Source organism: Nansenia antarctica (assembly GCF_963989245.1).
Source record: "Nansenia antarctica genome assembly, chromosome: 6".
Lineage (NCBI taxonomy): Eukaryota > Metazoa > Chordata > Actinopteri > Argentiniformes > Microstomatidae > Nansenia > Nansenia antarctica.
The window spans coordinates 19,556,451-19,573,481 of NC_137676.1; the positions used below are offsets into that span (position 1 = coordinate 19,556,451).

The following is a 17,031-nucleotide window of genomic DNA, read 5'->3' on the forward strand; positions in this document are numbered from 1 at the left end:
GCTGCACAAAATAGAAAACTGGATGACATTAAACCTTCTCAAACTCAATAGTAAGAAAACAGAGCTCATGGTTGTGGCACCCAAGGCGCTGCTCCGGAAGGTTGGCGACTTCATCCTTGAGGTTGACGGCTGCTCCATCTCACGAAGTCCGCAACCTGGGCGTCATCCTTGACTCCACCCTCTCCTTCCAGTCACACATCAAATCCATCACCAAATCTACCTACTTCCACCTCAAAAACATTGCCAGACTCCGACCTTCCCTCTCTGACTCCGTGTCGGAAACCCTCGTCCACGCCTTCGTCAACTCCCGCCTGGACTATTGCAGGTTCTCACCTACACCAAGCCCTGGCAGCACATCACCCCCACCCTCATTGACCTTTACTGGCTTCCGGTCAAGTCCCGCATCACATACAAAATCCTCCTTCTCACCTACGAATCCCTCCATGCCTGCGACCCCCAGTACTTAACTGACCTTCTCTACCAACATACCCCATCTCGGAACCTGCGGTCTTCAGACATGGGTCTGCTTTCCACCCCTCGCACCAACCTACGGACTTTCGGGGACAGGGCCTTCAGTGTGACAGCACTCACCCTTTGGAAGTCTCTCCCCACAGTGATCCAAAATGCCCCTACCCTGGACACCTTCAAATCAGCCCTCAAAACTCATCTGTTCACCAAGGCCTTTGTTTGTTTGTTTGTTTTTAAACTTAGTTTAGTTTTGTCAGTCTCTGTGTTTTTTTTCCCCTTTCTGTTCTGTCTGACTTTCTGTCTGTAAAATCTGTAAAGCGTCCTTGGGTTTATGAAAGGCTCTATATAAAACCAAGATATGATTATTATTATTACTGTAGGTTACATAAAATGTAAAAGATCGAATGAGAGCCACACACTCTTGCTTTGATGCAAATTATTTATTAAACCAATGTTTCAGCAGGAAGCTGCCTTCATCAAAGTTTCAATCCAACATAAAATGTTGGAAATATGTATTCCACAGTGTGATACAAAGTGATGTAAATGGGGTGGGGGAGGATAGTGAGCAGGGGGACTAAGCAGGGTATGTACAGTCATGGCCCAAAATATTCACACCCCTGCACTTCTGTCAGATAATGCACCACTAACAGAAACATTTTGCAATTAAAAATGCTTTGGTATTCACATGTTTATTTGAATAGCCCTCATTAATTAACAGCAGTAAAGCAGTAAATGGAGCAGCTTTAGTCTACATGGCTAATTTCCAGCTGTAGTCCCCAGCATGTTGTTAAGTCAAAGTCAAAGTCAAAGTCAGCTTTATTGTCAATCCAATATATGTACAGACATACAGAGGGCTGTATGTAATATATAATATGTTGTTAATAAGTAGACGTTGTAACAGACTTGTGGGTCAGTTCTAGGGCCAGTTGCAGCATTTACAGCTGTCTTGGAAGACTAAGCCAACGGGGCAGTTCTGGACAAAGGTTCTGCCTTCAGCACACTGGTAGAAAGATCCAGGTGCATCTGGTTTCACATACAGCCCACTGGGTCTGCCAGCACAGAAACCCTTACCAGGCACCACCGTGGGTTCTGGAGCGGTTGTAGGAGGCAGGTCTGGAGGAGAGAAGTATTCAGTTTATTGAGAGTGGCACTTCAGTAGGACAAACACAAACATTTTATGCTGGATAAAAACAAGTAACCAGATTGCTCAAAAAATATGGTTGTATATGTAAAACTAAGTATTTCCTTTCCAGCCCACCAGGCCTGCCAGCACAGAAACACTTACCAGGCACCACCGTGGGTTCTGGAGCGGGTGTAGGTGGCAGAGGAGGCAGGTCTGGAGGAGAGAAGTGTCGAGGTTTTATATCATGTTATACTGAGAAATGTAAGTCTCTCTACAGTAGTGGCGAAATCTAGCACTCAAGGAAGGCCCATTTCCTTCCTGTAAGGGATGGGCCAAGATCTGTGGCGCAGTGAATAATTCTGACTATGGACAGGGCCCATAACTTGTGTAATCATAGATTTGTATAATATGATTGGTTCCCAAGAATAGTGACCTCATGACCAAGGACAATCTATAAATATGAGTCGCACCCATCATTGGCTACTTCTTGCTTATTGGTCTGCTCATTTCTCTCTGCGCTCATGTAACTTGGCTTAATAAAAGGCCTCTTTGGAGACAATTGATCTAAGCTCTTTGTGCTTTGTAAGTTCTACTAAATCTATTAAGAATCAATTATATCCACGACAGAAGTATTCCATTTATTGAGAGTGGCACTTCAGTAGGACAAACACAAACATTTTATGCTGGATAAATATAAGTAACCAGATTGCCCCCAAAATATGGTTGTATATGTAAAACTAAGTATTTCCTTTGATATCGGTGCTGTTAGTGTATTTGGTCAAATATATAATGAAAGGAATTATTGATAGGTGATTTATTTACCAATATCAAGGAGGTTTTTAAGATGGCTGGTCAGGGGGTAGTTGCCCAGTCCACAGAACTGCCCGGCAAAATCGTCCAGGTCCAGAGTCCAGACGAAAGCTCCTCCAAACTTGTTGTCTTTTAAATAACGGACCTTAGGAAAGGAAGTGAGGGAGTGAGAGGATGAGAGAAAACATGGAGATTGAGAGACAGTAGAGTCTTCTGATGACTTTGATACAGTTGCAACACCTAACAGTAGATTAGATTAGATTCAACTTTATTGTCATTGCAGAGTACAAGTACCAGACAACAAAATGCAGTTTAGCGTCTAACCAGAAGTGTAAATAGTGATATAGTGAAAAACATGTTATCGTAGATATACATGTATATTGTGCAAGGACATGATACTGTAGACAAAATAGGATATGTACAGTTATGAAATGATACAGTAAAGTAGTACAGTAGGTATATACAAGAGAAGTACTCATACCCATGACAAATTAATCCCTCTATACAAACAGAAATTAATCCCTTTATACAAAAGCTGCTAGGATCCGAATCCACTGCATTCTATATCCCTTACTTCTAAGCAATACTGGTAGGTGTAAATACCTTTGTTGCATAGCTCTCCTTGTTGTCAAATCCAACCCACTCCTTTGCTTTAGTAGCATAGGGAACCTTCTGATCATCAATCCACTGGACACTGGTTCCTTGGAGGAACGTGCAGATCTAGAAACAAGATGTGCAACATGTTCAGATCAAATGTCATGAAATGAAGTACTGTATGCAGGGTATCCGCGGTGTCTTGAAAAGTATAAAAAGTTGATAAATCAATTTTGGGGAAATCAAGACCCTTAATAAGTATTAAAAAGTCTTATCACGATTTTATGAGGTCTTGAATTTTGTAGGTATTTTTCTGAATTAGACTCTGTCCAAAGAGTTTGAGTCCTAAAAACCTTTAGTAAAAGTTCGTGAATTTATTAGTTTTATTAAAAAACAAAGATGAACCGGAAATTATGTTGTAGCTCATGTTGTTAAAGGTGTCACTGATGTAAACGGTTACATCACAAACTCAAACTGTTAAGTTAAAGGTGTCACTGAAGGCAACCCCAAGTGCTGAACATAAAAACTATAGTAAATAAAGAACAATACAATAAAACAAGAGGTAGGAGATAAGAAATAGGAGTAAAAGTGCAAGTTCAGATAAACCCAAGATAAAAGCCTGTTTTTAAGCCCGTTTTAAGCTTTCTTTTAAAGATATAGTGGGCCTAGGTGTCTGCCTGAAGTTTTACCTCATAGTAGGACCAGAAGCCAGCCTCCCTGGTGTAGTTGCCGGCGGTGGCAGCACCGCTGGTAGGGGCTCCCACCCCACTACTAGCTTCAGAGGCTAGGTGGAACACACGCCCGTATGTAGCAAAGCCCATCCTCAGCTTCTCCACAGGGGCGCCCTGGTCTCGCCAGTACTTCATGGCATAGTCCTGGCAGAAAGATGGAGACAGAGAGAGAGAGAGAGAGAGAGAGAGAGAGAGACAGAGAGAAAGAGAGAGAGATTTACATAAATATGCTAAGCTCATTTTTGATATGCAGACCACCCGCATGACGTAGAATGTGCAATTTTATCCAAATCAGAAGCCGTTTTCTCACAGTGTTGAAGTCGATGAGCTCGCCAGTGTCGTGGGACCCTCTGTACAATGGGCTGTTGTGTCCTGTGACACTCTCCCAGCCACCATGGAAGTCATATGTCATCACACTAATGAAGTCCAGGTATCTAAAATGGCAGGCAGGTTTGGAATGGGATTTAAATGGCAGGCATGTCCACTGTCACGCAAGCATGTTATGCTACTGGGTCATAAAACGTATTGCATTAAGAATATTAATACTTGAAAATGTGTATTTCAGAATCAGAATTGCTTTTATTACATCTTACTGTACAAGTACACAAGAGTACAATTCTTTGGCTTTGGTGGTTCCTCAACGTCGTTTTTTTTTTACCTGCTTATCTCTGCAATTTCGTAGCCACCATCGATGTCTCCTTTCCCAGCAGGCACTGCTGCAGTGAGCATTAGTCTGGGGCGGCCAGTGGTCTTGCCCTCAGCCTCATAGGCCTCCAGCAGCTCCTACAGTAGAGAGAGGGGTTTATTACACAAAATAATCACTTTTATTACACCTTACTGTACTTACTGTTCTTACTTAAGTACCTAAGAGTAAACATCTTTGGCTTTGGCTCCTCAACATTGCAGCATTCAGATAAATAAATAAAAAACATAATAACAACAACAACAATAATAATAATAATAATAAGTAACATAAGTAAGTAAAAAAAGTACACATTGAGAGTAATAAAGTGATGGATTTTACAGTGGCTTCAATAGTGCAAAAGATGCTGTGCAGAGTACGATGATATGACATGCAATATACTACAATACAGTACGGTAGTAAATTACTCAACCAGTTTTTAGTATTCTTCCAGTGTGTATCTCCAAGAGCCTGGGGGAAATAGCTGTTTGTTAGCCTCTGGGTTTTAGCCCAGAGGCTTCAGTACTGTTTCCCTGACGGCAATAGCTCGAACAGTTTTTGATTGGGCCTAGAAAGGATTGTACTAGAAAGGACTGTACTTTACATCTGTGAGTTTCACTGGTTTGGACCTGGCCAGATTGTTAGATATCTTTTGCTGAACTGGAGACGATCCAGCGCTTGGTAGCAGTTGATGTTGATAGTTCTGATGTTAACAACGTCTACTCTTGTCTATTCTATTCAAATGTCGGTTCTCTGACCTTGCACAACAGTGTGAATCTCTGTTTGTCCTCTGGGGGGCTCCCTCGTGCTCCAGGGTACTCCCAGTCCAGATCCAGCCCATCAAAGCCGTGCTTCCGCAGGAAACTGATAGAGGACTGGATGAACGTCTGTCTGTTGGCTGGGGACGACACCATCGCTGTGAGGAGAATTAAGGAGAATTAGATCGGAGAATTAGACGAAAGTAGAATTAGGAGAATTAGGGAGAATTAGACGAAATTATCATTTGCTACTGATAGTGGTAGAGTGTTATATTATGAACACAAACAGTACACTGCTGGTTATCCATGTAGAATAAAACAAACAAAAAAGTCAATCTTACTGCTTGGTGCCAAAGTTCCATCCACCAACTGCCAAGAGTGTTTTAAGTTGAGGGTTTCTGTTGGATAACACAAACACAATTGTCAGCAAACAGCAAAACCTCCCATGAAATCTATACCTTCTATGAAATACCAACCTGTCTTTCAGTCCGTTGAAGGATCTGTATAGAGTCTCATCATTCCACTCAAAGGTGGTCAGCTCGTTGGCGGTATTGATGATGGAGAAGGCGTAGATCAGGTGGGTGCAAAGGAAAGGGTCAATATCAGTTGGCATGTACTTTCCAGTTCCAGGCCTGTACTGGGCCCAGTTGGTAAAGTAGCATACCAGCTGCGAGGTAGAGCCTTGGACAAGAGAAGATTGCAATATATGATTTTACAGTACAGATACAGTATTTTTATTACTTTGTCTCTGTGATGCTTCAGATTCAGATTCAATTTAATTGTCATTGACAGAGTACAAGTACAAAGACAGATTGCACCAAATTGCAAAAGCCATAAAAGTATGTACAGCGTGATATGTACAGACAAAGACGAGGATGTGTACAGTTAAGATATGTGCAGTATGATATGTCTCTGTGCTACTTTCTTCAGTGTTGGAGAAGTGGGTTATCTTACCTAAATGGCACAGGACCAGGAACAGACCTTCAAAAGTACAGATTCAATAAGGTCAACAAAGAGCATATCACACAAAACAAAACAACTTACTTCAAGGGAATTGTTAAAAAAATTCTTTACCTGCCAGTAGAGTGAGCTTGGTCATTGTGTTTGTGAATGCAGTGGCAGGAAGAGAGAGGATCTTTTATTGTGTCTAAAAAAAAAGAAAAAAAGAAACATGGCTCAGTCGCCAGCCAATGAGGGGGCTCTCCACGAGTGCTTCGCCAACCAATCAGGTAGCGGTATTGCCCGACCTTCCCCTACCATCCTAGGTTCCGCAAATTCGCTCCCCGCTGGGAGCTTCCCACTGCTGTCAGATCTGCAGAATCACTCCCTAGTAGACTAAAGACCCATCTCTTCAGGCTACACCTGATATATTTACTACCCGCCTGTACTGTTTCCACAGCATCATTAATATTTAAATCTAAGCTAAAAACCGTCATGTTTTGCAGCAGTTACGATTAAACACGAACACTTCACATCAATGTTATACATTAACATGTTTATACATTAACTATTGTCTTATTGAATCATGCCATATCTATTTACAAGAGTGCGCTTCTATCTCTGTTGACCTTGATGATGCAATGTCAGCTCAATTGTAATGTGCCGTTGTCCTTTGGTCTCTGGGATGTGTGGGTGGGTGAGGCTTATCTGATATACTTTCTTTTTTGTTTTGGTTGCGGACTTGTAATGTAGCCTATGTCCCTAGTACCTAGAAGGCGACATTGTAATTGTGGTGTAGTTTCATATTACAGTGTATTTGTGTGTGGTTTTATGAGTTGTTGGGGCAGTTGCAAGATGTAGCGTAGCCTTGTTGTCTTGTTTTGTTGTTATGTGCTTTAAAAGAAAATGAATAAACATTTGATCACAAAAAAAGAGTGCGCCTTGGAACTAATTCCACTCTCCGTATCTGAACTGAGACTCTCGTTCTGTAGCACTGCCTTACTGGCTTGTGTTAAAGAGATGGATATCACCTTTCAATTGAGCAATATACTTCTTTCTCTTGCTGTTTTGCCCACCGCCATAGTTTGTCATCGCCATACGTAACAAGTTGCTGTTGTATTGTATTTGTTTGTGGTGGATGTTGTATGCCTGTGAACAGGTCACACTTGAAAATGAGCCCTTGGGGCTCAATGTGTTTTTACCTGTATAAATAAAGGTTAAATAAAAAAAACTAATCCTGAATAGTCTTTTTTAGAGGTTTTTTTCCGCTCAACTCGTGTAATGCATCTGCCATGTGCATACAAAGGTGAGCCTCCATCTCCTCTCGTTTCATTGTGTTAATCTGATCCCGATGGCTTTATGCGTGTTCTCTAGGCCAGTGGTCTTCAACCGGGCGTCCGCGACCCCTAGGGGATCCGCAGAGGTACTGCAGGGGGTCTGCCAATTTCTGTCATAATAATTGACAACTTTCACCAAAATAATCAGTGAGAATTAAAAAATATAACAAAAATGATATTGAGTAAGGTACAAGCATTAATAGGCAATAATAAGCTACTTTTGACAAAAACAATTTACAAAATAAATGATGCCCATGATTCTAGAGTCTAACATAACGTCAGCTGGAAAAAAAAACAAGACATGGATACGGTTATCATTCAAAGACAATGCATCCGACGGCTCTAACCTGACAGCCGCTGAGGAAGATCAGCTGATCGACCTAACCACAGACAGTACACACAAGAATGTGTACGAGTCACAGCCTCTCACCCAGTTCTGGATCCATTGCCAGAAATACTTCCCCCAACTGACAGCAAAGGCCATGGTGAGCCTCTTGCCTTTTGCAACAACTTATCTTTGTGAAAGAGGATTCTCCTCCCTCACCTACCTGAAGAGCAAATACAGTTCCAGACTGCAGCCTGAGGATGACATGATGCTCTGCCTGACAACCTCCACCCAGGAGGTAGGCATACCTTGCTTGTTGAAAAATAATAATAATAGAAAATATAAGCCTCATCAAGATCAACAACAACAACAAAAACAATAATAATAATAATAATAATAACCAATCATAATTATGCATGAACGTTTTATCAATCATAAACACATATAGGCTAATAATAACCCAGTATATACATAGGTTAATATGGTGAAATAAAAGGTGAATGAAGTAAATATAAAAGTTATTATAGGCTTTAAAATGTGAGACATTAAAAAATATATATTACATGTGGGGGTCCCTGTTCTGTTTGTCTCTCATCCAAGGGGTCCTTGGGTTGAAAAAGGTTGAAGACCCCTGCTCTAGGCCTACTTGTTCTATACTTGTTCTCTACTCGCAAAGACTCGCGAGTCTTTCGTTGGATTTTGTTAAGAAAATATCCAATTGCAATTGGAGCACTGGCCGGGTTCTGTCAACTGTTTGCACATAATCACGGATTTCATCCACTGATGAACCCTATGTAAAAGCTCTCCGTCTCTTTCGCTCAATTTCACCAGCGCATCATTTCCCATTGTCCAATTATTGCCAATTGTCCAATTATCTAGGTAGGCCTACATCTTGCATTTCTTTATCTCTAGCCATGGCTGTGTTCGTTAATACGGGTTGAGAGATTACTCCAAATTATCAAAACACGGTTTATTATATCGGAAATAGGCTTGGTTTATAACGCTAATCAATGATGAATTATCTTCAGCCAGCGCCAAATGTGGGCCTCTGACCTTAAATATGCGCCTAGCAAGAGTCAATATATCTTTCATTAAGCCTGTACCAATAACCAATACCACCAAATTAATTAATTAATTAAAGGTAGGCTAATTTACAACCAGTATCACATAGAGGTGCACCAAACTGTAGAGCGGAATCTTTCTACAATCCGTTTCCGTGCACAGAAATATTGAGTCGGTGCTTATTAGGACAAGGTAAGGTCAACTAGAATGAATCAGTGAGGCTTTAATATAATGTACAGTTGTACAAATCTAGTACAAGGCAACTACTTATATTAGTAGAGAAAAGTTACATTCTAGTATAGTTAATAGAGAGAGAGAGAGAGAGAGATATGATGATCAATGATCATTATAACACACTGATACTTACATACTTACAACATGAAGACAACAACACCCAGGAACAAAGATGACCTCACTCACAGAACTCAGGAAAAAAAGATTTCCCCCAACTATGCTCTCACTCCCACCTTTATACCATTGAACCCAGGAGCCATTGTTAAGGGCCAGCCAATCACCATTCACCTTATTGATTATTATTATTATTGATTATTGATTTTCAGAGGCAGAGTTGTGGGTTTTGTGTGTGTGTGTGTGTGTGTGTGTGTGTGTGTGTGTGTGTGTGGGTCCTCTCCCTCAGGGACCCTAGGACTTTTGTGTATAATCAAGATTTTTAATGTGTCCGAGTTTTCAAACCGAGTTGTGGGGTTTTGAACATTCCATCATTCATTTTCTATGAGATTTTTTCTCCACAAAAAGTGGAATTGTGGGTGAACCGTATTCCGCAACCTTCCACCGGACATTAGCAGCGCAAGTGGGAACAAGCCGCACGCTATGACACCTCTCATGTCTACCTAGTGCCAAAGGAGTAGCCTGTACAATTTTTGCTATAATAATAATAAATATATATGGACAATAACAATAAGTGTTGCTTGCTACTGCAAGCACAATAACTAAGTATTTATTTTCCAGCCCACCAGGCCTGCCAGCACAGAAACCCTTACCAGGCTCCACCTTGGGTGAAGATGGTGGCTCGCGTTCTGGAGCGGTTGTAGGTGGCACAGGAGGCAGGTCTGAAGGAGAGAAGTATTCAGTTTATTGAGAGTGGCACTTCAGTAGGACAAACACTGGATAAACCAGATTGCCAAACAAATATGGTTGTATATGTAAAACTAAGTATTTCCGTTGATATCGGTGCTGTTAGTGTATTTGGTGAAATATAGAATGAAAGGAATTATTGATTTATTTACCAATATCAAGGAGGTATTTAAGATGGTTGGTCAGGGGATAGTTGCCCAGTCCACAGAACTGCCCGGCAAAATCGTCCAGGTCCAGAGTCCAGACGAAAGCTCCTCCAAACTTGTTGTCTTTTAAATAACGGACCTTAGGAAAGGAAGTGAGGGAGTGAGAGGATGAGAGAAAACATGGAGACAGAGACAGTAGAGTCTTCTGATGACTTTGATACAGTTGCAACACCTAACAGTAGATTAGATTAGATTCAACTTTATTGTCATTGCAGAGTACAAGTACCAGACAACAAAATGCAGTTTAGCGTCTAACCAGAAGTGTAAATAGTGATATAGTGGAAAAACATGTTATTGTAGATATATATTGTGCAAGTGCATGATACTGTAGACAAAATAGGATATGTACAGTTATGAAATGAGAAGTACAGTATAAGTACAGTAGGTAGTAGGTATATATATATATATACAAACACAGTAATTAATCCCTTTATACAAACATGCTAGGATCCGAAACCACTGCATTCTATATCCCTTACTTCTAAGCAATACTGGTAGGTCTAAATACCTTTGTTGCATAGCTCTCCTCGTTGTCAAATCCAAGCCACTCCTTTGCTTTAGTAGCATAGGGAACCTTCTGATCATCAATCCACTGGACACTGGTTCCTTGGAGGAACGTGCAGATCTAGAAACAAGATGGGCAACATGTTCAGATCAAATGTCATGAAATGAAGTACTGTATGTCACAAGCCTGAATCAATCAATCAATCAATCAATCAAACACACTTTATTTATATAGCACAAGTCAGCATTGAAGGCAACCCCAAGTGCTGAACATAAAAACAATAGTAAATAAAGAACAATTCAATAAAACAAGAGGTAGGAGATAAGAAATAGGAGTAAAAGTGCAAGTTCAGATAAACACAAGATAAGAGCAATTTTTTAAGCCCGTTTTAAGCTTTCTTTTAAAGATATCCACACTCTGCCACCCTCGAGTGGGCCTAGTCTGCCTGAAGTTTTACCTCATAGTAGGACCAGAAGCCAGCCTCCCTGGTGTAGTTGCCGACGGAGGCATTACCGCTGGTAGGGGCTCCCACCCCACTAGTAGCTTCAGAGGCTAGGTGGAACACACGCCCATATGTAGCAAAGCCCATCCTCAGCTTCTCCACAGGGGCGCCCTGGTCTCGCCAGTACTTCATGGCATAGTCCTGGCAGAAAGATGGAGAGAGAGAGAGAGAGAGAGAGAGAGAGAGAGAGAGAGAGAGAGAGAGAGAGAGAGAGAGAGAGAGAGAGAGAGAGAGAGAGAGAGAGAGAGAGAGAGAGAGAGAGAGAGAGAGAGAGAGAGAGAGAGAGAGAGAGAGGAGAAAGAGAGGAGAGAGAGAGAGAGAGAGAGAGAGAGAGAGAGAGAGAGAGAGAGAGAGAGAGAGAGAGAGAAGAGAGAGAGAGAGAGAGAGACACACACACTAACACACACACACACAGACAGAGAGAGATCTCTTGAATTCGATTTACATAAACATGCAAAACATGCATAAACATGCAACGCTCATATTTTATATGACTTTGAAATATAGACCACCAGCATGATGTAGAATGTGCAATTTAATCCAAATCAGAAGCTGCTTTCTCACAGTGTTGCTGAGGTCGCTAGTGTCTTGGGACCCTCTGTACAATGGGCTGTTGTGTCCTGTGACAGTCTCCCAGGCACCATGGAAGTTATATGTCATCACACTAATGAAGTCCAGGTATCTAAAATGGCAGGCAGGTTTGGAATGGGATTTAAATGGCCGGCAAGTCCACTGTCACGCAAGCATGTTATGTTACTGGGTCATAAAATGTATTGCATTAAGAATATGAACATGAATACTCTGAAAATGTGTATTTCAGAATCAGAATGGCTTTTATTACATCTTACTGTACAAGTACACAAGAGTAAAAATATTTTTTGTTTGTTTTTTTACCTGCTTATCTCTGCAATTTCATAGCCAACATGTCTCCTTGCCAAGCAGTCACTGCTGCAGCGAGCATTAGTCTGGGGCGGCCAGTGGTCTTGCCCTCAGCCTCATAGGCCTCCAGCAGCTCCTACAGTAGAGAGAGGGGTTTATTACACAAAATAATCACTTTTATTACACCTTACTGTACAAGTACACAAGAGTAAAAATCTTTGGCTTTGGCTCCTCAACATTGCAGCATTCAGATACAAAAAATAATAATGACGTAATAATAATAATAACATTATAATAATAACATTATAATAATAACAATTATGATTATAATCATAATTATAATAATAATAAGTAATGTAAGTAAGTTAAAAAAGTACACATTGAGAGAGTAATAAAGTGATGGAGTGAAAGTGAGTTTCGCTGTGCTTGAGCAGCCCTGGTTGTTGTTAAAGGTTGCTGTACACCAGCAAAACTAAGGAGCTGTGCTTTGGGAACAGGGAGAAGGCAGACTGTCACCACCTCTTCCAGCCCCTCAGCATCAACGGCCAGCTGGTTGAACAGGTACAGTCTTTCAAGTACCTGGGGACAGAGATTGACATCTCTCTGTCCTTCTCCCAGCATACTGACTTAATCCACAAAAAGGCCCAGCAGCGCCTCCACCTGCTGAGGAAGCTCAGGGCTTTTAACGTCAGCAAGGACATTTTAACCCTGGTTTACAAATCACTCATCGAATCCATTCTCACCTTCAATAACACATCCTGGTACAACTCTCTCACTGTCAAACACAAAACCAAACTCTCCCGTATAGTCAATCAGGCAAGTAAAATCATCGGCTCACCTCAAACCCCCCTGTCTGAAATCTACAACCGGTCACTAATCAGAAAAGTCACACAAATCACACAGGACCCCTCTCACCCCCTCCACCAATCATTTCAGCCACTTCCATCAGGCCGCCGTTATAGAACTCCACTGGCCCGGAAAAACACATATAAAAAATCATTCATTCCCACTGCAACCACCGCCCTGAACATTTTAAAATAGGAAGCACACTGCATTTTAGCATTTTAGCTTTTTAAATCATAATACTGTTTTTATTACTATTCTTTTTAAATGACCAGACTTTTTAAATAGGCACTACATAAACACTGTTATATCTGTCTGTTTTATTGTATGTATTAATGTATGTGACCTATGTGTGTTTTAATGTGGAAACTGTATTCTTGAGCTGCACTTCTGCCTGTCAAAGGAGAATTTCTGTCACTCTGTGACAGACAATAAAGCATTCTTGAATCTTGAATCTTGAATCTTGAAAGCCCCCTTTGGAGTTTGGGTGTACTGCAGGTCTGCGCGTTCTTTTGTCCTTTTGTTGTTGCCATACCCCGTGGTCGCGCTAGTATTCCACTACCATCTGAAGGTATGTCCACGATGTAAAACGCTCCTCGTATTTTATTATTTGTGTGGAGAATCCTGTAATATACGGTGAAAATGTTGGTGTAGTACTGTGCTATTTGTTTTTACATGTATTGTGATGATTTCTGTATAGTTTATCCACTGTAGTATCCACTGATTGTACGTTTGTGAACATTTTGTATTATACCAGAGTTCTGTATGTTGGCTAGCAATGTTTCACATTTCAGTTCCCGCATTTTTGTTGCTAGCTCAGATTATATAAAAATGTATTGTATGTTATTTTGAATACGCAGATTTGCAAGAATTACAGACACCAGAGGAACACTATGTCTTCCATACAGGTATGTTGCTCCACATGTTTGTAATTGTTATTTGTAATGTTTGCATACTTCTCAACCCTCCCGTTTTTCCCCGGGATTCTCCCGTATTTTACCTTTCTTTCCCGCGGTGCTCCCGTTTAAATATTTCCCCGTAAATCTCCCGTATTTTTCACCTATAATATAATATAATTGAACACTTAATTGTTAGACATTAGTTGGCGCATGTGCACAATCGTTATATCCATGTCGGAGTCCATCTTGTTTCCTCTCGTTTCTTGTAAAAAATGGCTTGACTTGTTGTAAATTGAGTCCTGTAACAGTTTGTTTCAATCAGCAGAGATAACTTGTTCTGTTACTAATCTGTTACACTACTTGTGGGGGAAAATTAACATTTCACAACGGGGTGGGGCGTGACATCGATGTTACATACGTGACATCGCCTGTTACATTTCCACTCAGTGCTATCTAAGCTCACGAACTGACACAGGACAGCTGGCGTCTCTCTGTCACGAGACGCTTGACGGTTCAAACTGACAGTTTGTCAAGTAGTAAATCCCAAGTCAGAAAGCGGCTGGTTGGCTCGGCCAAGGGAGCTTGTAGACTAACCGATAGTTACCCCCGTTTTCGTGTTGACAGACTCGGTTTGACAACGCAGCCACGGAAGCTAGTAGTAGTAATAGCTATTTTGCTAGTGTTCGTAAATTCGGCTGCGTTCGTACATTCGCTCCGAGAGCGCCGAAGCGCACACTGGGTCCGACGTCATAAAGGGACCGAGCGCTTCGATTGGACGAGAGGCGTTCCACGAGTGCTGGTCAGAGTTCCAGCGCGACTTCACGAGCGTAGTACAGTGAAATATACACTCAAATAAAAATAAATAAAAATAAAACTCCCACCTCAGCAATTCTTTTGCAAAAAGGTCAGCATATTTGCCTTCTCTGGCAAAATACGACACCTCTCTTGACTTTTTTATTGTCATTTTGACTTTTGTTTTGTTTTGACATAATTGTCTAATGGCACAGATTTATAAACATAAAGTAAACAAATATTGTTTTCACGTCACTTTACCTGAAACAGGGAGATTCCACAGTGGAAAAGGAATGCAGTCCCTTGACCACAAACCTGGTAACAGCCCTGTGAATTTTCTACACCCTGTCTTTGGTCAAAGTTCCCTTCTTTGCCAAGGTGAATGGCGTCTGAGAGATTCAGTATATTTCAGAGTGTATATTTCACTGTAATATTATATATATGTATATTGTGCCTCAGTCAGCAGGAGTTTTATTTTAATTTATTTTAATTTGAGTGTATATTTAACTAATATATATTGTGCCTCAGCAATAAAAAAGTGAAAAGCTGTTTAATGTTGTCGACCGTGTTATTATATAATATATATATTATATGTCATTTTTAAAAATCAAAAGTACCGAATTAAGTACCGTTTCGGTACCGGTACCGTTTTTAAAGTATCGGTTAGGTACCGGTACCGGATAAAACCCAAACGATACCCAACCCTAATTAAAACATCTCCATGCATGTTTGCGTTTCGGGTGCAAGCTGCCATTTAACATCACAGAAGAAGAAGCTGTTCCCGCCGGATGTTTTGTCAGACCCACAACACAACGCACGTGTAGCAACAACAAGTAATTTGATTGGACAAGAGGCATTCCATGACTGCTGATCAGATTTCCAGAGCGAATTTACGAACGCAGCCGAAACCACTCGCAGACTGTTTTTTTTTCATAACACGAAACTTTACGTTTTAAAGTACCCACTCGATATAATAAACAGCAGTTTACCGATCACAAAATACTCATAATTTGTGGATTGGATTTACTATTCTCCTTTGCCATAGGCTACTGGTAAGGGAGACTTTTGTAAATACTTTCGTTTTGGGATGTGTTCGCGTTTGGGGCTGTGTGATCATCTAATTATGTGTAGTTATGTGTTTCTAGCATGTCGATGTTCTATCAGAATGTTGTGATGTTATCAAAATTAAGACTCTGTGGATAGACAGAGGGATGCGAGAAGGTCGAGTGGGCAACCGAGATTCTGTCATTCTACCGCTGTAGTACAGTCTCGGGTTGAAGTGGAAGGTTATCAAACACTAATCCTAACCCATCTCGCTTAATTTGAAAGCGAAATGGCACCTAAAAAAGTGCAAACTACAACGCACGATGAAGATTTAGACGAAATCAAAAAATCGTTGAACTTCATGTCGCAAGAAATCAGCACAGTAGTAAAGCAACAATCCACTCTACTTGAGCTAATGGGAGAGGTGCGTCAGCTAAAAACCACAATCAAACAACAAGACGAGAGGATTGAAGTTCTTGAACGAAGAGTAGATGATATGAAACAGTACTCACGTTTAGAAGACTTGATCATCAGCGGATTAAAAACATCCCACCGATCCTATGCCGCGGCCGCGGCCAACAACAAACAGGATGAGGATTCCCCACCAAGCGACCTGAACTCGCTGGAAAACCAGGTCATCCAATTCTTCGAAAGCAAAGACATGGACCTCCAAAGCAACAACATCGTGGCTTGCCACCCTCTCCCCCGCAGAAACATCAAAGATGAGCCGAGAATCATAATTCGGTTTGGTAACAGGAAACACAAAATCGAACTCCTGAAGCAGGCCAGAAAGCTGAGGGGCACGGGTGTTTACCTGAACGAGCACCTCACCAGAAAAAATGCCGACATCGCAAGAAATGCACGCATCATGAAAAAACAAAACAAGATCCAAGCAACATGGACAAGGAACTGTAAAGTATGGATTAGGTTGAACGGAGCACCTGAAGAGGCTAAAGCGCTGGTGGTGAGAGATCTAAAAGACCTGGACCAATACAGATGACTCAACATATGGACTACAGTAAGATGACAAACATGCAATTATTTTCTACCCCTACCAATTATTTTCTACCCCTACCAATTATTTTCTACTCCTACCAATTATTTTCTACTCCTACCAATTATTTTCTATTCCTAACAATTATTTTCTATTCCTACCAATTATTTTCTATTCCTACCAATTATTTTCTATTCCTACCAATTATTTTCTACTCCTACCAATTATTTTCTACTCCTACCAATTATTTTCTACTCCTACCAATTATTTTCTATTCCTACCAATTATCTTCTATTCCTACCAATATTTTCTATTCCTACCAATTATTTTCTATTCCTGCCAATTATTTTCTACTCCTACCAATTATTTTTTACTCCTACCAATTATTTTCTATTCCTACCAATTATTTTTTACTCCTACCAATTATTTTCTATTCCTACCAA

At 40.8% G+C, this 17,031-nt stretch overlaps 2 protein-coding genes across 2 annotated transcripts; both read right to left on the reverse strand.

The window, feature by feature from the left end:
• Window positions 1-1,384: 1,384 nt before the first annotated feature.
• On the reverse strand, window positions 1,385-6,265 carry LOC308160368 (acidic mammalian chitinase-like; the record flags this gene model as incomplete). The annotated part of the gene is made up of 12 exons (XM_080534283.1): window positions 1,385-1,581; window positions 1,754-1,804; window positions 2,414-2,546; window positions 3,005-3,121; window positions 3,685-3,870; window positions 4,037-4,160; window positions 4,385-4,509; window positions 5,167-5,332; window positions 5,508-5,564; window positions 5,643-5,847; window positions 6,121-6,147; window positions 6,241-6,265. 12 exons carry the CDS (start codon window positions 6,263-6,265, stop codon window positions 1,385-1,387), a joined length of 1,413 nt encoding a protein of 470 aa, XP_080390409.1.
• A 3,803-nt stretch (window positions 6,266-10,068) lies between these two features.
• On the reverse strand, window positions 10,069-12,637 carry LOC308160369 (acidic mammalian chitinase-like; the record flags this gene model as incomplete). Its single annotated transcript, XM_080534284.1, has 6 exons — window positions 10,069-10,209; window positions 10,639-10,755; window positions 11,093-11,278; window positions 11,702-11,819; window positions 12,032-12,102; window positions 12,527-12,637. The coding sequence occupies 6 exons, from the start codon at window positions 12,635-12,637 to the stop codon at window positions 10,069-10,071; spliced, it is 744 nt and encodes a 247-aa protein (XP_080390410.1).
• Between the last annotated feature and the right edge of the window lie 4,394 nt (window positions 12,638-17,031).